The sequence below is a fragment of the Neoarius graeffei genome, chromosome 28 (genome assembly GCF_027579695.1).
Source record: "Neoarius graeffei isolate fNeoGra1 chromosome 28, fNeoGra1.pri, whole genome shotgun sequence".
Taxonomy (NCBI): domain Eukaryota; kingdom Metazoa; phylum Chordata; class Actinopteri; order Siluriformes; family Ariidae; genus Neoarius; species Neoarius graeffei.
Window position 1 is genome coordinate 18,520,743 of NC_083596.1, and position 23,245 is coordinate 18,543,987.

The 23,245-nt window shown below is 42.9% G+C and overlaps 1 protein-coding gene across 1 annotated transcript in view; it reads left to right on the plus strand.

Moving 5' to 3' along the window:
• eeig1b (estrogen-induced osteoclastogenesis regulator 1b) overlaps nucleotides 1-23,245 on the plus strand; it is a 115,523-nt gene that overhangs the window by 59,294 nt on the left and 32,984 nt on the right. The window contains exons 4-5 of the mRNA XM_060912155.1: nucleotides 21,627-21,747; nucleotides 22,019-22,048. Of these exons, the coding sequence (XP_060768138.1) occupies nucleotides 21,627-21,747; nucleotides 22,019-22,048 (151 nt within the window). The remainder of the gene's footprint in view (nucleotides 1-21,626; nucleotides 21,748-22,018; nucleotides 22,049-23,245) is intronic.

A 23,245-nucleotide genomic window follows, 5' to 3' on the forward strand; every position in this document is an offset into this window, starting at 1 on the left:
TAAGTTCTTTACTGTTCTTTTTCGTATGGGAATAGAAGTAAGGACGCATGCGCATAAACTATTATGCGCGAGACTTCATATTAGCCACAAAGTCAGGAAAATCTGTTCGTAAAATTACATTATAATGACCAAATACAATGAAAAGTATTTTTCCAGTCTCACCTGTGAAAGGTAATCCCATGTGATCTCGTTTGGACGGTAAACCTGTTGGTACAGTTAAACGCAGCTAATCTTTATTCTCCGCTTTGACCTTTCCAATATGGCGGCGAGGATGACGTACGCGGAAGGCGGCGTCTTTAATGGTCCGGAATAAATTGAATACTACACGTTGATGGATTAATTTGCTGTTTCTCACCTGTGAAAGGTAATCCCATGTGATCTCCTTTGGACGGTAAACCTGTTGGTACAGTTAAACGCAGCTAATCTTTAGTCTCCGCTTTGACCTTTCCAAAATGGCGACGAGGATGACGTACGCGGAAGGCGGCGTCTTTAATTGTCCGGAATAAATTGAATGATACACGTTGATGGATTAATTTGCTTTTCTGCGCCCTTTTTTGAGGAATGTATTGTAGGACTTAAACCATCATCTGAAGAGGTGAGATCGCTCCTTTTTTCCCCTTATTTTTGCTGGCGGGATTGACTCTGCCCTAAGGGCTATTCTCTCTCTCTCTCACTTTGCACCAGGCATTACACAATAAATATTCACAGTGAAAATATTTTGTAAGCGCGTTTCATGAACCAAGTTATAGGATTTCTTGACAACTCGCATCGCATCGCAATGAGATCATTGGCACTACTGGTGTTAAGAATCAGACCATTTTATAAATGAATATTTTGCTGTAGAGCTGCAGTGTTTGTACAATTGCATGTTTTTGCTTCACTATTACTGTCACTATTCTGCTTCTTGCATTACTACTGTGAACTAACACTGAACATAATAATAATAATAATAATAATATCCAAGCTCGTGTTTCACTCTCACTAGTGCTCTGTAAGGCTTTTTCCTGGTGATATTCGTTACACTTCTACCCGGCGTGAAGCATTCACAGTCATGTGGTTGTGACGTCATCGTAAACAAATCCGTTTTACTCATCCAGACGACTTCACAACGGCAACGTTGCCAGATCTTTCCACTCTGGAACCCGTTCTCAAAAAGATTGCGTTTTGGGCACCCAAAACGCCGGCGCCGTGTGGACGCCAGGCCTAAACGATAAGCAATTGTATCGGAGTCACCTGAATCCGTTGCCGTGTGGACAGGGCCTTAGAGTCACCAGTTAAGGGCAATTCCAGCGTTATGGACGTGACACTTGAACTCAAAATGGCAACAAATGACCCCGTGCATGTTTTATTGTCTCCCAGTATTTAAACAGGTGTTGCATATTTTAAGGCTGTACCATACTGGAGAAGTGATAGAACAAGAACAATTCCCATAGTACATCTAGGGCATGCCAGAAAATGCCAATAAAAGATGCGTTATGGATGTGACAGAAAAAGTATCACTTTTCTTGGGTGACTGTACATTTTTATCAAACTCTATGAAATTGTAAACCTAATGTCGAAATGGAGATATCCATTTGATAGAGGGGTCCAAGGTGAATATTAAAAAATCTCTGTTTAAAATATTTTGTATTTCATGCAGCGTTTCGGAAGGAAAAGTCAGCGTTATGGATGTGACGAAATTCCGTTATGGATGTGACGCGTCTGAAATAGACATGGCATATGTTTAGAAAATCAGCAATTTAACCACCATAATCCTTTGAAAAACTCTCTAAATATCAGCTAAAACTATCAAAGTTCTTAAATAATATTTAGGATGGCTATTGTTTTGCTGTTTTGTGGATTTTAGCATACATTTCTGTGGCTTGTGGCAATAATATAGGATTGTACATGATCAAAGTTGATTTTAGCTTGGGTTTTACATTATAAGAAAGAAAGACTGACAGTGACATATTAGGTTGGTTACAAATTGGTTCAACTTATTCACATCTGTAAAATACAGGCCTAGGTGATATCTCTGGGAGTGGTTTTGATGTATTACATGTTGCTTTATTTTTGCATGGTGAGGTTGACATTTACATGGAATTGCCCTTAACCTAACCTGCATGTCTTTGGACTGTGGGGGAAACCGGAGCACCCGGAGGAAACCCACGCGGGCATGGGGAGAACATGCAAACTCCGCACAGAAAGGCCCTCGCCGGCCACGGGGCTCGAACCCGGACCTTCTTGCTGTGAGGTGATGGCGCTAACCACTACACCACCGTGCCGCCCAGGTGTGTTTCACTTTGTGTGAATTACCTGACATGACTGTCATTGATGGGCTGCATGAATCTACAGTCTGGGCTAGAATGAAATCAGCCCCAGCCTTGCTGCTTCATAATAATCTGTGTGGTTGTTGTTTTTTTTTTTAAATATTTTTTTATTTTTTTTCTTACAAGCAGCGGTAGTGCTGCCGTGTTTGGTTCCACAGAAATCTAAAATACTGTAATTTGTTTCAAGACGTTTATGCCAGAATATTCTTTTTTTTTTTTTTTAAAGAGATTTTTTTTGGCTTTTTTTCATCTTTATTGGATAGAACAGTGTAGAGACAGGAAATGAGCGGGAGAGAGAGACGGGGAGGGATCGGGAAACAACCTCGGGTCAGGATCGAACCCGGGTCCCCGGATTTATGGTATGGTGCCTTAGCCACCTGAGCCACGATGCCCCCATGCCAGAATATTCTGATGTTCATGACAAACATTAAACCTTATATTAATGTTTTATCTTTGAAAGGGGGGGGGAGCCTTGCTATGCCGTTTATACCATTTGACCCAGCTGGAAACACAATTATAATACAGGGTCAAGGAGAATAAATGAAAATTGACATGGGTTAGGAATCATTTTATAATTTGAATTAAAGCGAGATGGCCTTTCAATTTCATAAAATCTGTGAAATTTAGTTCCCTCTGAAATTTGGTCATTGCAATATATGGTTTTTTCTGTAATCTCCAAAAAAAAAAAAATCCCAGGCCATTCTGTGGCTGGGAAGTTATTTAATTTGAGGGGATTAGAGCAAATAATGTGCATGAAATCGCTCGCTTCGCACAGTCAAGCAGGCAGAAGAAGTCTGTGCATGCATGCGCAGGGTTACCTGCTTCTTCTTTTGGGTTTTACAGCAGCTGGCATCCAGTGTTGCATGACTGCCATCTACAGGTTTACCTTTGACCGTGCGCTGACAGTTCCATCATTTTTGTCGCTAAACGAACAGCTGATCACACCGAGGTGCTCGCTGACCGCCGATGTTTTAGTTTGGTCCTGCGTTTCCTTTCCTTCGCAACGTAATGTCTTCTCGCTTTCCGTTATTGTAGTCACTCTTTTTTAACGTTTCATTCATGTCCTCCATTTTCCTTTCCTGTTTCAAATTTGTATCCCACAATGCCTTGTGCGAACAGGGAAAGCCCACGACGTCATGCATGGCGTAGTATCTTGAATTGGGTCATGGTGAAGCAGGAAAAAAATAGCGGAGAATTTAGGGTCACATGGCCCTAAATTCATTAACTGTTCTATTTTTAAGTCTGTGATTTTCGAATTCAGTAGCTTTCAGTCCACTAAACAAAAATAATTGGGTGTTGGGAAAATTCTTTTTATGACCTACATTTAAAATCTGAAAGGCAGTCTACCTTTTTAAAGGTAAAAATTAAAATCAAATTGTATTGTGAAGTACCGGAAACTGTAGGTTTCTAGTCCTACATTTAGCGTGTGTGAGGGTGGTTGTGTGGGTTTTTTTTTTTTTTGTATGTTCAGAGTTGGAGGTTTGTTATGTCTGTGCATTTGTGTTGTCTGATTCTCCTCGGGGACTTTCACTTTGCTGAATTCCACACATGGAACAAATTTTAGGACAAGATACTCTGAAAAATACTTGCTCAGAATGCTTTTTTTTATTTTTTAAATAATGTTTTTCGGTGTAATGAGCTTTCAGTCCTTTCTACATGTAGTTTTATAAGGGCATGACATTCTCACGATTGCACGTTTTGTAAGACTAATTATGAATCCGTTGAGGTTGGGTAATGGTTGAGGGTTGGGTTGCATGAAATTCAGTTAAATTGTTCTTGATCATTTCAATTCATGCCACTCTTGCATGAGATCAGATTGTCCCATAAACTATGCTGACAGGCAAATTACTTATTGTATGATCTCAACTTGCCATGAAAGCAGATGGTCACTTGTTCAGACTCTGAAGTTGTCTTTTTTTTTTTTTTGTGTGTGTTTCATATCTAAGCAGAACACAACACCGACACACCCATGTTCCAGAATGGCGGGTACAGGGTGCACCACTTCAGTCCAATAGAAAACTCTTATTTGGACCGGCAAAATGGGCCACAATGTCGAGCTGAATTGCACTAGGCAGTTAAAGGGGAACTGAAGGCAGTTTTTATTTATTTTTAAAGGAACAGTCCACCGTACTTCCATTATGAAATATGTTGTTCTCTGAATTGAGACGAGCTGATCCGTACCTCTCCGAGCTTTGCGTGACCTCCCAGTCAGTCAGACGCGCTGTTACTCCTGTTAGCAATGTAGCTAGGCTCAGCATGGCCAGTGGTATTTTTTGGGGCTGTAGTTAGATGCGACCAAACTCTTCTGCGTTTTTCCTGTTTACATAGGTTTATATGACCAGTGACATGAAACAAGTTCAGTTACACAAATTGAAACGTAGCGATTTTCTATGCTATGGAAAGTCCGCACTATAATGACAGGCGTACTGACACCTTCTGCGCGCTTTGACAGCGCATTGATACCTTCACTCCTCTTCGGGCACGGCCAGGCGGGCGAATGCCTTGGTCCGTCCGCCCTGTCTAATAAAAAAAAAAATGGTCCAACTCAAGCCCCATGGTAAAATTGGGACTTTGTCATTTTTCCGTATGAGACCCATGGTAAAACCACACTTCCAGGAGGGGCTGCCGTCTGCCTCCCAAGCCAGCCGAGAGCGCTCCTCGTCGGGCACGGCCAGGCGGGCGAATGCCCTGGTCTGTCCGCCCTGTCTTAAAAAAAAAAAAAAAAATGGTACAACTCCGAGTGAAGGTATCAATACGCTGCCGAAGCACGCAGAAGGTGTTAGTACGCCTGTCATTATAGTGCGGACTTTCCATAGCATAGAAAATCGCCACGTTTCAATTTGTGTAACTGAACTTGTTTCATATCACTGGTCATATAAACCTATGTAAACAGGAAAAACGCGGAGGAGTTTGGTCGCATCTAACTACAGCCCCAAAGAATACCATTGGCCATGCTGAGCCTAGCTACATTGCTAACAGGAGTGACAGCGCGTCTGACTGACTGGGAGGTCGCACAAAGCTCGGAGAGGTACGGATCAGCTCGTCTCAATTCAGAGAACAACATATTTCATTATGGAAGTACGGTGGACTGTTCCTTTAAAATTAAGATTCTATTTATCTCCTCTTGTAAAATGTTGGAATGCATTTCTGACGGCTATTTTGTCACTGCTGTAGCAAGTTATGAGTGTTTGAAATATGCTATGTAATATATCAGTCCATATGACAAAGCAATGGCCGTAAACGAGATTCGCTGAGACCTGTGCGAGACTTCATAGGACGGAAGTAAAACGTACAGCGGAAATCAGTGTCCAACATCTGCCAACGTTGTCAAAAGACACGCGCACCCTCTTTCGAATGCTGAAGTAATCAAGCCGGAAGTTTTCCCTGTGTCCGAAATCACTCCCTGCTCATTATATAGTGAGGACGCCATTTTGTAGTGCTGTCCGAAACCTTAGTGAGGATTATGTGGGAAATGCGCCCAGTATAATATGCATTTATGATTTTGAAAACCCACCAGCTGTCTGATCTAGCACGTTTTAATTGTGTGGCAGTAATGACATAAATACCAGTGTGGCAGACTAGTCCTTGTCCTGTTGTCTTTCCAACTCTTCTCTACGCCACGTTGGTTCGAAGTCGTATGGAATAATCTGTCACTGATGAAGCTGGCAAATCTCAAGATTAATCTAAATTGGAATGATCTGGCCGCTGTATAAAGTTTTCAAAATGGCGGCGCTGATTCGTCACGCTTGAAGTCTGGCACAAGTCTCATGAAGATCGTGCGGATAAGCGACGCCTGCCGCAGACCAAACGAACTACATTCAGCATGGCTAAAAACCAAAAAGGCTAATGAGTGTAATATAATATGCCAGTCCGAGTGACGAGATAAGGTTAATAAAACCGAAAACGTAATTGAATAACACGTTAAGCAATAAAGCAAGTTTAAAAATGACTCCAGTTCCCCTTTTAAAGTGTTGGCTAAAACTGACAGGAACTTTCTCAAGAGGCTGGTGGAATGCTGATATGGCAGGATTAGTGTGGTTATTTAGGAAAAGAGACGCAACAAAGTATTAGAAGAAAAACAACCTGTTTAGGTAAATATTCCAGTCCATTGTGTATTATCTGATAAAGTAGTTGAAAAAATTGTAATTAATCAAACAGCAGAAGGCGGCACGGTGGTGTAGTGGTTAGCACTGTTGCCTCACAGCAAGAAGGTCCGGGTTCGAGCCCCGCAGCCAGCGGGGCCTTTCTGTGCGGAGTTTGCATGTTCTCCGCGTGGGTTTCCTCTGGGTGCTCCGGTTTCCCCCACAGTCCAAAGACATGCAGGTTAGGTTAACTGGTGGCTCTAAATTGACCGTAGGTGCGAATGTGAGTGTGAATGGTTGGTTGTGTCTGTGGTGGGGTTTACATTAGACCGTATCAGCGGATCATCAGATTAACGTTTTTAAAACGATTAGCGTGCACACAGCAACACCAATACACGATTCGCGTGCACACAGCAACACCAATACACGGATACGCTCGGCTCCGCAGGCATCCTGCGCTCCAAATCACTCCGCCCTGAACAGCGAGTGCCCTCTGGAGGGTGCGCGCTCCGGCCCTGCGCAGCTCACAGAGTGCGCGAGTGTAGTGCACAAGCTGTGATTCGGGACTGAGCCGCTGTGTGTGAGATCCCAGCGCATATCACTTACCACTTGCAAGTGGAAGGATGGCAAGCCTAAAGACAATCATAACTACACAATGGGCAGTATTTGCATCAGTATTTGCAGTATTTTCATACTTTTATACTCTTTAATGAAAGGTGATACAAGGCGGAAGTCCGCGCCGTTTTTCAGCAGTCGCGTCACATGACCAACGCCAGTGAATCAGGAAGGTGGATGTCACAGTGACGTTGTCCAATGAGACGCCAGCTAGAGCTCAGCACAGCGTATCCGCGTATTCTCAATGTTTACACAGCACCGGACCAGACACGATCTGGATTGAATACGTGGACCCTGGCGGATTCCCGTTTCCAGGCGTTTTAATGTAAACGGACAGTGCATCCGCGAAGAAAACGAGACAGATACGGTCTAATGTAAACTTGGCCTGTGTTAGCCCTGCGATGACCTGGCAACCTTGTCCAGGGTGTACCCCGCCTTTCACCCGTAGTTAGCTGGGATAGGCTCCAGCTTGCCCGCGACCCTGTAGGACAGGATAAGCGGCTACAGATAATGGATGGATGGAAAACAGCAAAATGAATGGAATGTTAACAGTTTTAAAAAATGCATAAATTTGGGTACAAGTATATCGAACTAAAATCCACTTTCAAGTTCTCTTTGTACTGTTTTTTTTTTTTTTTTTTTTTTTTTTTTCCCCCCCCACATGCATGAGTGTGTTAGCATGCCAGACACATTTCCCTTATTTCAGCTTGCTGTAAACAAAATCTAGGTCTCATCCTTTCCACTTCATTGCTGAACCTCCGCTTCATTTCCTTGCACTTCCTTTTCCCATCATCCTCAGCTTGTGTTGATTTTCCACCCACAGCGAGGATCAAACAACGTTGCGTTCTGATGTTCCTTTGCTATAGAGACCATCACTAAAGCTGTTTACTCCTTACAGATGTGCCTGTGAGCTCTGTGGTATAAAGAAACCAGGTGGGTCTTCGCTACCTTCTGACAGGAAGAGAAAAGAAAGTTGGTGTGGTGGGATTTTTTTCCCCCTCCCCCTCCATGTCTGTGTGACCGCCTTTGAGTTTTAAGCTCACAGGTGGAGGTTTGTGCCAGGTGTCCTACTTAATACTATGTTGGTGGGTCAATAAAACCAGAGTAATTTCCTTTTCCTTGCAGCTCATTAAACTGGATGCAATCAACTTGGAGTGGGGGGGAAGGGAGGGGCAAGAATCAGAAACCAGGCCAGCTCGCACTGAAAACGTTTATGAATCGTTTTGTAAAACACGTCTCGTGGAAACATTCAATTTTAACAATGTGAAATCCGTAATCAAAGATGGACGCTTTCGGACATGGCTCGGCATCGTAAACGTAATAAGCAGCTATTCAAGGCTCCACAGACGACTCGTAAACGTCGGCCGATGACTGACTGAATGTCAAAGTTTGAAACGGTGTGTGACTGATTTATAGGGCTGTTTCATCATGGCAGTCGCTCACTGCACATCCTGAGAGAAATCCATGCGTATGGGTTAAACCATGAGGTTCAGGTGTGCATCATTAGTCCTCTGACTCATCCTGAAATTTCATCCCGACTCCCCAGGGAAATCGGGGTGTGTGTGTGTGTGTTTAACTAGCTTGATGAATGTTATTGTTGGTCTGTGATTGCATAATGGTATGGCGGGGGGGAACCCATTTGGCCAGCAGTTATTTTCAGTGGTATTTGAATTTGGAATATGTGGTACGTGTACCACAAAGTGAGAAGTGAGACAGCTGTTGGAACTGCTGCTAAAATAACGATTTAATGCAGCTGGCTGCTAAAGTTTGCATACCATAGGATAAAATTGAAGAAAAAGCTTTTCGAACTATATTTGGTTGATTTTTTTTTTTTTAATCCATCGCTGACCGAAAGGCCTGAAGAGGGATTATGTCATGGCGATGTGTCCGTCCGTCCGTCCTGGGAAGGGTGCTCACTTTCTGAAATCAACTCCTCTCTCAATTTTTTTTTTTTTTTGAGGAATTTCATGAAACTTGGCATGGTTCTTTGTTACATGTCGGTAAAATGCATGTTGTAATTTCGTTCAATTCAGTCACATTTTACCAGAGTTACGGCCCTTGATTGTCAAATATTGTCTCTCAATTTTTGGAGGAATTTCACGATACTTGACAAGAGGCATTGTTGTATGTTGGTGCTACACATTATTTTTAATTTGGTCCAATTTTACGAGTTACAGCCCTTGATTTAACAACCTTGTACTTCTTCAATTTTATGAGGGCGTACGTTCTTCTGAAATCAACTCCTTTCTCAATTTGTGGAGGAATTTCACCAAACTTGGCAGAAGGCTTTGTTATATGACCGTTATATGCGTATTGAAATTTTGTTTAATTTGGGCAAATTTTCCCCAGAGTTATGCCTTTTGATTATTAACAAACTTGTACTTTGGCAATTTCATCAAGGTGTGCTTGTGTTTTGAAATCAACTTCCCCCACAATTTTTAGCCCCCGCTGGCTGAAAGGGGATTGCAGTGGCGATGTCCGTCCCTCCCTCCCGGGAAGGGTGCTCACCTTCTGAAATTGGCTCCTCTCACAATTTTTGGAGGAATTTCACGAAACTTGACAGGATTCTTTGCTATATGTTGGTAATGCTGATATTGCAATTTCGTTCAATTCCGTCGCATTTTACCGGAGTTATGGCAGAGCTGCCAGTGGGGGATATTGTGCTCTCAGAGCACTCTTGTAACTAATTGTTTTGGCTTGTTTCTTGTTGCTGGCTACACCTCCATTTATTTTTTTAAATTGTGTTTGTTTTTAATATTTGTAAAATGTACATACATTTTCCTCCTCCAAGAAACATTGGAAGCAATTATGGGGTTTACACCGCAGTTTTCTCCCTAATTTAGATATTTAATTTAGATCATTCAGACAGTTCTCCCCTCTCACACAACCGCTGCCATCCAGGGAGGATGAATCATCACATGCTTTTTCTGAGGCATGTGACCCCCATCTTTTCACGTTGCAATGTGGGCGGTGGTGTAACAAATTTGGAGGAAAGCGCTATCCGCCTACTTCCTTATGCATAAACTCATAGATGCCCATGATTGGCTACCGTTGCTGTAATTGAGGTATTTCATCTGACGTCACAGGGTCACGTGACGCCCCGGTGTCCGCCATTTTGAAGGTCAAGCTAGCTAATGTCAACAACATAGTAGCTAGTATGTTACTGTAGCAATGTTTACGTTCAGTCATTTGGATGACTGTTAAAACCTTTCAGTCTCAAGTTTTTCCTTTACTGTATTTACTAGTTTACTGTAATTATGATCCGGCAGCTATTTACACCGGATCCAGTGTAAATAGCTGCCGGAGCGCGCTCCGGCTTGCTCCCCTTCAAATTAAGCAGTGCACTCCAGCTTGCTCCTGGAGTGCTCCGGCCGAGGTTCCGGAGCGCGCTCCGGCTTGCTCCCCCTCAAATTAAGCAGCGCGCTCCGGCTCGCTCCCGGAGTGCTCCGGCCGAGGTTCTGGAGCGCGCTCCGGCTTGCTCCCCCTCAAATTAAGCAGCACGTTCCGGCTTGCTCCCGGAGTGCTCCGGGAGCAAGCCGGAGCGCACTGCTTAATTTGAGGGGGAGCAAGCCGGAGCGCGCTCCGGCAGCTACTTACACTGGATCCGGTGTAAATAGCTGCCGGATCATAATTACAGTAAACTAGTAAATACAGTAAAGGAAAAACTTGAGACTGAAAGGTTTTAACAGTCATCCAAATGACTGAACGTAAACATTGCTACAGTAACATACTAGCTACTATGTTGTTGACATTAGCTAGTGCTAACAGCTAGCTGCTAGTATACTGCTACAACACAGACACCGACCCTAATAATACAGTTCTTGGTCATTGCCTGGTAACAGCAAATTTATAACGGACCATGTCTCAACAGACTAAGAAGTTATTTCAATGACATTTAATAACATTTTGTTTATCCTGAGGACCGAAAGTAAATGAAAATGTGAACAAACCTTAGCTGTAATAAGATGGCGACCACCGGCTCCAGGGACGACCCGCTGATGTAGGCATGTTACCCAGCCTGACACAAAATATTTGTAGGCATCCAAACTCTTATACGCTTTCAGATCAATACCTGTGTATGGCGATGGGTTTTTAACGACATAGGTATACAGATCATGTGGGCCGAAGTCAGGTAAAGACGAGGGCTTCGTGTACTTCCGTACGTCAGTGAACAATCCTGGTGGGAGCAGGTAAACGTCGTTCTCTAAGCCTGCTAACCTCAATTTTTGCAAATACCTCTCCCTCTACTCGCCCTGTAAATGCCCTACGTCGCTGCATAGTGAAGGTGTTTTCTGCATCTCGCTCCTTTTTCTTTTATGTTTTTCGTTTGTCGCCTTCCTCGCGTTCAAACTGATTCGAGCCTTGACGTCCAAAATGGCAGCCTAACGATGCATCACATGACTTGGTCACGTGGGTGAAAAATCTCAATTGACAGGCTGCCACTTTTTCCCTGGGAGCATAAGCCAAATTTTTGTTCTTTTGAGCTCCTGGTGATTAGTTCACTTGGTTGACTGTCTTCTGCCCACTGAAGACTCCTACGATTAGCTTTGGCATGACTGGGATTTGAACTGGCGATCTCCGGATGATGGAGTGAGTGCTTTTTCTGTGGTGCCACATCTCCCCCCCTCAAATTAGTTACATTACTGTATGCAATTAATCATTTGATCCAAAACCATCACCTAGTCTTTGCCCCATCCTGTCTAGTTTGCGAAAGCCTGTGCCCAGTGAAGCCTCCTGTTCTTGCCTGACAGGAGTCAAACCTGATGTGGTGTTTTGCTGTTGCAGCCCATCTGACTCAATATTCTGTGTTTTTGTTCTGATATGCTTTTCTGCTCACCATGCTAGCGAAGAGGTTATTTTGAGTTACTGTAGACTTCCTGTCAGCTAGAACCTGTCTGGCCATTCTCCCTTGATCTCAGTCATCGACACAGCATTTCCACCCCCAGCCGTCCCTCACTGATGATTTATTTATTCCCCCCGTTTTTTTTATTTACAGGCTTAGTCTGTATCATTAAAAGCTGGAATAAATTGTTGGTTGTCTGGTCTGGAATCCCAGTGTCTGGTTCTCGTCATGCATCATGACTCGGTGGGTGGTATGGCTTGGAACCAGGCAGCTTTGGTCAAGGTTATATGCGCTCGGTTGACTGTCAAGATAGTCTGACATACTAGTAGATAACAGTGGCAGATGCCATGGCATGATGCCTACTGGAATATGAAGGCTTAGGCTTTACAAAATGAGGGCAAGGGACAAGCTGTTGCATGAGCCCTTGAGTGTAATTTACCCAACATGGACATTTTTTTTTTTTTTTTAAATGCCTTGCGAATGCATTTTCTTTGGGAAGTTTTAGCAAATCCAGGATCATCTTACAGATTTGGTTTACAGATAAGATAGTGTTCTAAAAATGATTGAGGGATAAATTGGGGAGAGAATTAATAGGAAATGTTAGAACACGGACCAAAGAGAAACATGGTGATAGTGGGAGCAAGGAGAGAGAGGGAGAGTAAGATGTGTTGGAATGAAACAGGAAGTAAAGGACATGCTGACCTACATTCATCATTAAGCACTGCAGTGAGGGGAGGATGTACAGGAAGAAGGAATAAAAGTTCTGAGTCATGGATGATGTTTTTTTTTTTTCTTCTTTCCCCTTATCCCTTTTAATGAAGCTTGAAAGCCTGCACTTACACGGACATTAGCCCTTAAATGTGGTTGAAACATCAGAGGAGAATTTGATCTAGAGGACAGTCTAATGGTGGGAAATTTGTAGCATCACGAATGCAATTCATGCCACCTTCAAACCAGGGATATTTTCAGAGATAAGGTTTATTCATATGTGGATTCAGCAAACAGTTTTCATTTGGTGTGTCTGTTTCCACCAGGGGTGGGCAATTATTTTTTCCATGGGGCCACATGAGAAACAGAAAATTTTGTGGAGGGCCGGACCAAAAGGCTGAACTAAATTCTGCACAATATTAATTATATTTCTTTATATAAAGCAATAAGTAACATTGTTTTTACAAGCTGCTAAGACTGGTAAGAGTATGGATAAAAACGAGGTTGCCTTACAAAAAATGTCATTTATTCAATCAAATTTCCCAAAACAATGGTTTACAAAATGTGAACGTTTGTACCTTTTTTTTTTTTTCAGTCACATTCACCCCAAAACACAATAAAGACATCACAATATTGTCTTTCTACTCCAAATATCAAGCAAGATACATCATATTATAATAATGATGCCCACATTTGTAGTCTAATCACCTCATTTGGAGTTTTTCGGATCTGCTCTCCGCAAACTAAACACACGGCTTTATCTCTGACTTCAGTAAATAAGTACTTAGCAGTCCATGTTTTGTTGAAAGCCCTGCATTCGGCATCTACCTTTCTCCTTCTTGCTGACATTTTGGGGGCTAAAGTCTTCTTGTGACCTGCTCGCAACAACGTCGATTCGGTGTAGGTATCAGATCTACAGATCGGCTCGGGCTCCGGCGCCTGCTGGTGACGTCACACTGTGATTGGCTGGACCGTTTGAAGGATGACGTACAAGTTTGTGGTTGGTCTGGACAAATTACGGAAGTAGTTATCGCAGGATTAGGTTTCGTGGGATTTCATGTCATGTTCATGTCGGGCGCATTGTGTTTTTGTTGAACACAACTTCAAAATAAAAGCAATGCATATTCAGTCCATGCGTGAGGTAAAATTAGAAAATACGTTTATTTTGTAATTTCTAATTAACCTTAGGCGGGCCGGTCAGAATGAACCAAAGGGCCGGATGCGGGCCGTAAAATGCCCAGGTCTGGTTTACACAATGCACTTCATCATGACGTGACGACCCTCAATGTTATAACTATAGCATAGTGTACTCATTCTGAACCCCAGCACATGCTGCGTTTTCACATCTATTGTAGAATGTTTTCTTTTTTCACTAGTCACACAGGTATGTGATGACTGACACAACTTGCACAATCAAGTTCATTGCAAAGCTGTCGTATAATTTGCCTGCAACCGCATGCAGCCACTTTGCTGTTAAGCATGCTGTCATGAAATGAAGTCACTACCAAGACTCCAGTGATCATTTACGTGTGATGCAAGAACAGAATAGAAGAACAACTTTTATCTCCTGTACATTTGTGGGGCGGCACGGTGATGTAGTGGTTAGCGCTGTCGCCTCACAGCAAGAAGGTCCGGGTTCGAGCCCCGTGGCCGGCGAGGGCCTTTCTGTGCGGAGTTTGCATGTTCTCCCCGTGTCCGCGTGGGTTTCCTCCGGGTGCTCCGGTTTCCCCCCATAGTCCAAAGACATGCATGGGTGTGAGTGTGAATGGTTGTCTATGTGTCAGCCCTGTGATGACCTGGCGACTTATCCAGGGTGTACCCCGCCTTTCGCCCGTAGTCAGCTGGGATAGGCTCCAGCTTGTCTGCGACCCTGTAGAACAGGATAAAGCAGCTAGAGATAATGAGATGAGATGTACATTTGTGAAACTCCTCTCTGCATTTAACCCATCTGAAGCATTGAACACACACATACCCAGAGCAATGGGCAGCCACGCTAACAGCACCCGGGGACCAGTTGGGGGTTAGGTGCCTTGCTCAAGGGCACCTCAGCTGAAGACCGCCCCATGTTAACCTAATCGCATGTCCTTGGACTGTGGAGGAAACCCATGCAGACACTGAGAGTACATGCAAACTCCACACACAAAGGCCCCAGTCGGCCACTGGGCTCGAACCCAGAACCTTCTTGCTATGAGGTGACTGTGCTAACCACTACACCACCATGCTGCCCCTACAGTCACCGACCGTCACTCGTCAAAGAAATATTGGCAGATGTTTTGTTGAGGGTGCAAACTTGATGTGCTGTATTAAAGTTTGTTAGAAGGATAATAAGCTCTTGATGCACTTCAGTAATAAACTAGCTTGCTGTATGTTGTTTAAATAATATTGGCTGGCGTTGAGTGGTATATTTCATTCAGCTAGTATGATACTGAAGGAGTCGAAGACGAGTTCAGTATCATGCTAGCTGAATGGAATATATCTGATATACCATGAAAAAAAGCCACTGGTGGTGGTGGTGGTTGCTGTGCATATACATTCCTTTCGGGTGTTCAACGCGTCTTTCTCTTTCAAAACTCTCAATCTTCCGTATTTAACAAAGCAACCCTGGCGGCTATGTTTGTTTACATTGCCCCAGTCATTCACTAGCGTGGAAGTTTTACGTCTCCGATGTGCGACATGTTCTCTTGACGACCACGCAATATCGTAAACCATGTTCAACACCCGTTCTCCATTGGGTAGAGTGACGTAATACACGAAGGATGAGCGATATGATAATATTGCCTGCTATCAAACCAAATGAACGAAACCACTAGAAGGGAATAGAACACGTTTTTATCACATCAAAAAAGTGTCCTGTATGGATGATCATAATATATTGAATTACATTAGTGACCACTTTTATTTATTTATTTATTTATTTAAAGAGTCTCAGATATCTGGGCAACTAAAACACAGGACTGGGCAGCACATTGAAGCTTTCACTTGCTCAGTATGCTAATGAATTTTTATTCTTTGTCTACTCCCGAATCTGTTACGCCAGTTTAAAAGTATTTATTAAAAATAAAATGACTGCGAATGCTGCTTTTATTTGATTATTAAAAAAAAATTTTTCATTCATCTCATTATCTCTAGCCGCTTTATCCTGTTCTACAGGGTCGCAGGCAAGCTGGAGCCTATCCCAGCTGACTACGGGTGAAAGGCGGGGTACACCCTGGACAAGTCGCCAGGTCATCACAGGGCTGACACATAGACACAGACAACCATTCACACTCACATTCACACCTACGGTCAATTTAGAGTCACCAGTTAACCTAACCTGCATGTCTTTGGACTGTGGGGGAAACCGGAGCACCCGGAGGAAACCCACGCGGACACGGGGAGAACATGCAAACCCCACACAGAAAGGCCCTCGTCGGCCACGGGGCTCGAACCCGGATCTTCTTGCTGTGAGGTGATGGCGCTAACCACTACACCACCGTGCCGTCCAGTGTTGCATTCATTTTACGAATTAATAACTTGATTTAATTCTTTAATAACTGATTTCGCTGTTTTAAATGTTCTTCATGAAGACCAATTTGAACTTTTTTCTTAAACTTTATTTTGCTTGGTTTTTGGTAGCAGACTCAAACTTTTTATCGATTTTCTGTTACTGATTTATTCCTTTTATTGTCCAAAGGGTTTAAGATCTTCTCAACACCTGCCTCTGGTACTCTTGTGGAAAGCAGGTTGTAGGTTTTAGTAGAACTTTTCACGAGCAACTATGAGTGCTGTTCTTCGTTCAGCAGACATGCAAGCAGTTAGCGAGTGCTGTAGATCTAGCAATATCATCATCTTTCCTGGAAGTCATTGGCCTGGTGTTATACGTTTTTATGTGCACATTTTGTGCATCTGGAGGATTAAAAGCTGTATCTGCTAGAGGCTAAGTCGGCCAAAAAACTATCCTGGGATGCATGTTTGTTGCTTTGGAGCAGCATGGACACGTCATGCTCTGAGCTTCATTTCAAAATGTTTTTATTTTCCCTTCATACATTTCAGCTGGATCTTAACTCGCTTACTGTGACCTACTTTGCTTCAAACTAATCTAGAAGATCCAGGAGATTAGGGTGCAGGATGTAGATATTTAAGTGAGCGCTTTGTTCAGTTCAAACACAAACCATTTTGAAAGTAATTAATTACACGAGTGTGACCTTTGAGACAGTATTGTGATTTTAAGACAGCTAAAGTATGTTTAATCTGTGACTGTGATGTTTTATACGGTTTACACTGTTTTTGTTGGTGTCACGGATGTGTAGTGTTAATTTCTGAGATTCAACACATTGTCATGTGTACATGCATTACTGTGCAAAAGTCTTTGGCACCCTGGGTTTTGGGGGGGGGTCATAAATTTTATTTATTTGGTTTTCTTAGAAATAGATTTCTATTTTATGACTTCTATGTTGGGCGGCACGGTGGTGTAGTGGTTAGCGCTGTCGCCTCACAGCAAGAAGGTCCTGGGTTCGAGCCCCGGGGCCGGCGAGGGCCTTTCTGTGTGGAGTTTGCATGTTCTCCCCGTGTCCGTGTGGGTTTCCTCCGGGTGCTCCGGTTTCCCCCACAGTCCAAAGACATGCAGGTTAGGTTAACTGGTGACTCTAAATTGACCGTAGGTGTGAATGGTTGTCTGTGTCTATGTGTCAGCCCTGTGATGACCTGGCGACTTGTCCAGGGTGTACCCCGCCTTTCGCCCGTAGTCAGCTGGGATAGGCTCCAGCTTGCCTGCGACCCTGTAGAAGGATAAAGCGGCTAGAGATAATGAGATGAGATGAGACTTCTATGTTATTGAGTCAAAAACATTTTGGAGTCCCAAACGTTCGTTTTCCAGCACAAAATGAAATGTTACAGGAAAAAAGTCTGTATCTGAGCAGCATATTACATAAGAGCACTTTCAGATTAAAAAAGAAAACAACATGAAGGCTACTGGGTTTTGGTGCAAAACTAAGAAGCAAGTGTGACAGTCAAAGTGTCCAGAAGAACTGTAGCTGGTTCTGTAAGATGCTTAGTAAAACCTACAGCTCATTATCTTATAAAACTGCACTCAGTGGACTGCAATTTTATTTTATTTTAAAGCAAAGGGTCGTCTCATAACAAATACAGGTAGTCGTCGACTTACGACCTATGCGACTTACGACCGATCGACTTTATGACCGTCTGGTTATGACTGGCAAGTGTTTCCTAGCTGAGCGTACGACAGTTTCCACCCCAGTTCCCGGTGTTCTGTAAAGTTATCCTACCTCTTGGATTTGTCCTACCAAGCCTACTGTGCATGCGCGAAATCCAGGAGGGTAGGAAAATTCAACAGACTCGTCTGCCGAGCCGTGCTGCTTGTCAGGAAAATCCTACCTCAAGCTTCCAGCTGTTTTGACGCTGTTCGCTGTTTGAATGCTGGCTGCACTGGTGATGTGTAGACAACATATTAATATGGATTGTGTTTTTGGAATTGAATATATATATGTCAGTTTATTTAGTTATTGTTCGCTGTATGTTTTCCGTTGTTGAACATCCATCGGTCGTATAATATGGATTAATTTTTGGCTAGGTGTTAGCATTAGTTAAGACTGATACATTTTGCGTGTTTTAACTACTGTCTATGGAGTACTTTTAATAAAGGAAAAGGTTGTAGTACTGTTTTCTATCAGCCCAGCTGATCGGTAGGACAAAACTCGGTCCCAATTCCAAGATATGACATGTGTTCTGCGCATGTGCAGTAGGCTTGGTAGGACAAATCCAAGAGGTAGGATAACTTTACAGAACACCGGCAGCACCTCTCGGCGCGTACAACAGTTTCCGCTCCAGGCACATGCGCAGTCTCTCTCGCGCGCCGTCATACAGTTTCCGCCCCAGCTCCTAGTTTATGAAACGAGCAAATGCTCCTGCCAGCCCAAGCGCTGCAACAGCTGATGTAGACAACCCACAGCCAAGCACCAGTGAAGCCAGCGGTCACTAAGTTTTGTATTTTGCTATGTTTTACATTTGGTATGTTTCAAACTAAAATGTTTTCTATTTTTGACACCTGTATTTCGTATTTTTTGTTTTGCACATATTAAACGAATTGTACAGTACGCAGTGTAGTATGCAGTGTTTGACTTAAACCTAATAATGAGCCGAGGTAATGAAATAAGAAAATGTTGATAAAATAAGACTTTACGATGATTACAATATCATTACACATCTCAATATACTTGCGTTCATTTAACATGGGCCGACTTACGACCAGATCGGTTTACGACCGGTCAGTCGTAACCAAACGCAGTCGTAAGTCGACAACTACCTGTATTGACTTTCATTTATTATGGCTTCCTGCTGTTTATAGTATTATTCTTAAGCCATTTTTGATCTGCACAGTACTAGATACATAGATGGATAACTTTTGTCATTCACGTGTACATTCAAAATGCACATTTGAACGAAATTTCATTCCACTGGCTTGCGTCAGTATAACTGCTGCATATAACTGTTGCACATAGTCCGGTAAACAAAAATGTCAAATATTATGATTAGAGACTTTAAAATAAAATATACTAACTATGCTATATATATATATATATATATATATATATATATATATATATATATATATATATATATATATATATAATCACACAGTAAAGGATTTATAGTAGCGTGTAGGATATTGCACATATTCTGGATAGTGAGGTTCTTGTCCAGATATTATATGTATGTACATCACTGATGCACAGTGTGTATATCAGTGCATGCAGCTATTGAGGTATTTCACCTGACGTCACAGGGTCACGTGACGCCCCGGTGTCCGCCATTTTGAAGGTCAAGCTAGCTAATGTCAACAACATAGTAGCTAGTATTTACGTTCAGTCATTTGGATGACTGTTAAAACCTTTCAGTCTCAAGTTTTTCCTTTACTGTATTTACTAGTTTACTGTAATTATGATCCGGCAGTTATTTACACCAGATCCAGTGTAAATAGCTGCTGGAGCGCGCTCCGGCTTGCTCCCCCTCAAATTAAGCAGCGCGCTCTGGCTTGCTCCCGGAGTGCTCCGGCCGAGGTTCCGGAGCGCGCTCCGGCTTGTTGCCCCTCAAATTAAGCAGCGCGCTCCGGCTTGCTCCCGGAGTGCTCCGGCCGAGGTTCCGGAGCGCGCTCCGGCTTGCTCCCCCTCAAATTAAGTAGCGCGCTCCGGAGTGCTCCGGGAGCAAGCCGGAGCGCGCTCCAGCAGCTATTTACACTGGATCTGGTGTAAATAGCTGCCGGATCATAATTACAGTAAACTAGTAAATACAGTAAAGGAAAAACTTGAGACCGAAAGGTTTTAACAGTCATCCAAATGACTGAACGTAAATACTAGCTACTATGTTGCTGACATTAGCTAGTGCTAACAGCTAGCTGCTAGTACACTGCTACAACACAGACACTGACCCTAATAATACAGTTCTTGGTCATTGCCTGGTAACAGCAAATTTATAACGGGCCATGTCTCAACAGACTAAGAAGTTATTTCAATGACATTTAATAACATTTTGTTTATCCTGAGGACCGAACGTAAATGAAAAAATGAACAAACCTTAGCTGTAATAAGATAGCGACCACCGGCTCCAGGGACGACCCGCTGATGTAGGCATGTTACCCAGCCTGACACAAAATATTTGTAGGCATCCAAACTCTTTTATACGCTTTCAGATCAATACCTGTGTATGGCGATGGGTTTTTAACGACATAGGTATACAGATCATGTGGGCCGAAGTCAGGTAAAGACGAGGGCTTCGTGTACTTCCGTATACGTCAGTGAACAATCCTGGTGGAAGCAGGTAAACGTCGTTCTCTAAGCCTGCTATCCTCAGTTTTTGCAAATACCTCTCCCTCTGCTCGCCCTGTAAATGCCCTACGTCGCTGGATAGTGAAGGTGTTTTCTGCATCTCGCTCCTTTTTCATTTATGTTTTTCGTTTGTCACCTTCCTCGCATTCAAACTGATTCGAGCCGTGACGTCCAAAATGGCAGCCTAACGATGCATCACATGACTTGGTCACGTGGGTGAAAAACCTCATCTCATTATCTCTAGCCGCTTTATCCTTCTACAGGGTCGCAGGCAAGCTGGAGCCTATCCCAGCTGACTACGGGCGAAAGGCGGGGTACACCCTGGACAAGTCGCCAGGTCATCACAGGGCTGACACATAGACACAGACAACCATTCACACTCACATTCACACCTACGGTCAATTTAGAGTCACCAGTTAACCTAACCTGCATGTCTTTGGACTGTGGGGGAAACCGGAGCACCCGGAGGAAACCCACGCGGACACGGGGAGATCATGCAAACTCCGCACAGAAAGGCCCTCGCCGGCCACGGGGCTCGAACCCGGACCTTCTTGCTGTGAGGCGACAGCGCTAACTACTACACCACCGTGCCGCCCGGTGAAAAACCTCAATAGGAAAATAATCAGTGATTGGGTGGGGTGATGTGGCTTTGTTTGTTTTTATTTTAAGTGTCTTGCTTTATTCTTCTTATGCCAGAATAATTTGTTAAAACTACAAATTAAAGAATGACCTGCACTTTTTATCTGTTTTGGTTACTTTTAAAAGAACTATATTTTTATTTCTTGAAGAATATCATTGTATATTATCCATTTATCGTTCCAGAGCATCCCCAGAACAGTACCTTGATGGTGTTTTATTCTGGTTATAAACAGATAATGAAATAAATATAGAATTAAACTAGAAAAGCACTCGGAGAGCGCAGACCTCCGCCAAGAATCCTTTAAAAAAAATCCGGGATCCAGAAGGTGATCCGGATCACCGCCAAAATTTAATGGATTGTTACTTGTGCCCAGTCACACCTCCTGGAAAAAATTTCAGAGCAATCCATTCATAACTTTTTCCGTAATGTTGCTAACAGACGAACCAACAAACAAACCAACGCTACCGAAAACATAACCTCCTTGGCGGAGGTAATAAAAGCAGCTTTTTTTTTTTTTTGAGTGCTAAACGGTACATGTATAAGGTTGATGTTGAAGTTTTTGTAAGTGAAGATGGTAATGATATTTTTTTTCTCTATCCCTCTTCACAGACAAGAGGTGCAGGAGAACTGTGTTCGCTGGCGAAAGAAGTTCTCCTTCGTGTGCAAGATGAGCGCTAATCCTACGACAGGGGTGCTGGACACCTGTATCTGCCGAGTATCCGTGCGAAAGGTGCGTGAACCTTTTTATCCCGTCATGTTTTGGTAATGCATCCAAGTGTCATTTTAGATTTTAATGAATCCAAACTATAGACTAGTACTACAGTCTCCTCACTGGAATAAATGATGCAGCATGTGGCCGTGTAGTTCCTTTTGCTTTACGCATGAACCCTGTGTCCTCACTACCCGTCACCATGGCAACAGCTGACTGATTACATAACGTACTATCTCTCACTTCTCTGTCTGTCTGTCTTTTTTTTTTTCCCCCTCCCTCCACTGTACAGGAACTGAAGGGTGGAAAGTCTTTCTCAAAGGTATGCCATTTTTGATATTCTCACTTTCTAAGACTGCGCAGTAATTTGAGCATGATTTGTTTTATCGATATTTAAATTTGAGTTATTCAGTAAAATGGTCTAATTGCACTGTAAACATTTTTGAATCTACAAAAAAAAAAATCAATCACTGACGTCATAAACCGCATGCTGTTTCTCACAATAGGGGCGCCGCTCTGTGGCGACTGCAGTGAGCTTTAAACAGTTTCCCTACGGGGACAAAGTATCTAACACTAACTCAATATGCACATTCTGGCCAATCAGTTTTACTATTGACTTTTACATTGTATAATAATATAAGCTTGTGTTCCATGGAATACTTAAAACCCCAAAAATGATCAAATAAGCCAGGGGTGGGCAATTATTTTTTCCATGGGGCCACATGAGAAACAGAATTTTGTGGAGGGCCGGACCAAAAGGCTGAACTAAATTCTGCATAATATTAATTGTATTTCTTTATATAAAGCAATAAATAACATTGTTCTTACAAACTGCTAAGACTGGTAAGAGTATGGGAAAAAAATGAGGTTGCCTTACAAAAAAATGTCATTTATTCAATCAAATTTCCCAAAACAATGGTTAACAAAATGTGAACGTTTGTACCTTTTTTTTTTTTTCCCCCCCCCAGTCACATTCACCCCCGAAACACAATAAAAGACATCACAATATTGTCTTTCTACTCCAAATATCAAGCAAGATACATCATATTATAATAATGATGCCCACATTTGTAGTCTAATCACCTCATTTGGTGCTTTTCGCCGGAGATCGGCTCCGGCGCCTGCTGGTGACGTCACACGATGTGATTGGCTGGACCATTTGAAGCATGACGTACAAGTTTGTGGTTGGTCTGGACAAATTACAGAAGTAGTTATCGCGCGATTAGGTTTCGTGGGATTTCATGTCATTTTCATGTCGCGCGCATTGCGTTTTTGTTCAACACAACTTCAAAATAAAAGCAATGCACATTCAGTCCATGCATGAGGTAAAATTAGAAAATACGTTTATTTTGTAATTTCTAATTAACCTTACGCGGGCCGGTCAGAATGAACCAAAGGGCCGGATGCGGCCCGCAGGCCGTAAAATGCCCAGGTCTGAAATAAGCAATACAGTAACATGAATACATAAATAAAAATGTAAGCAGCCAACCGCCCTCGTATTGTCCTATTGTAGCTCTAA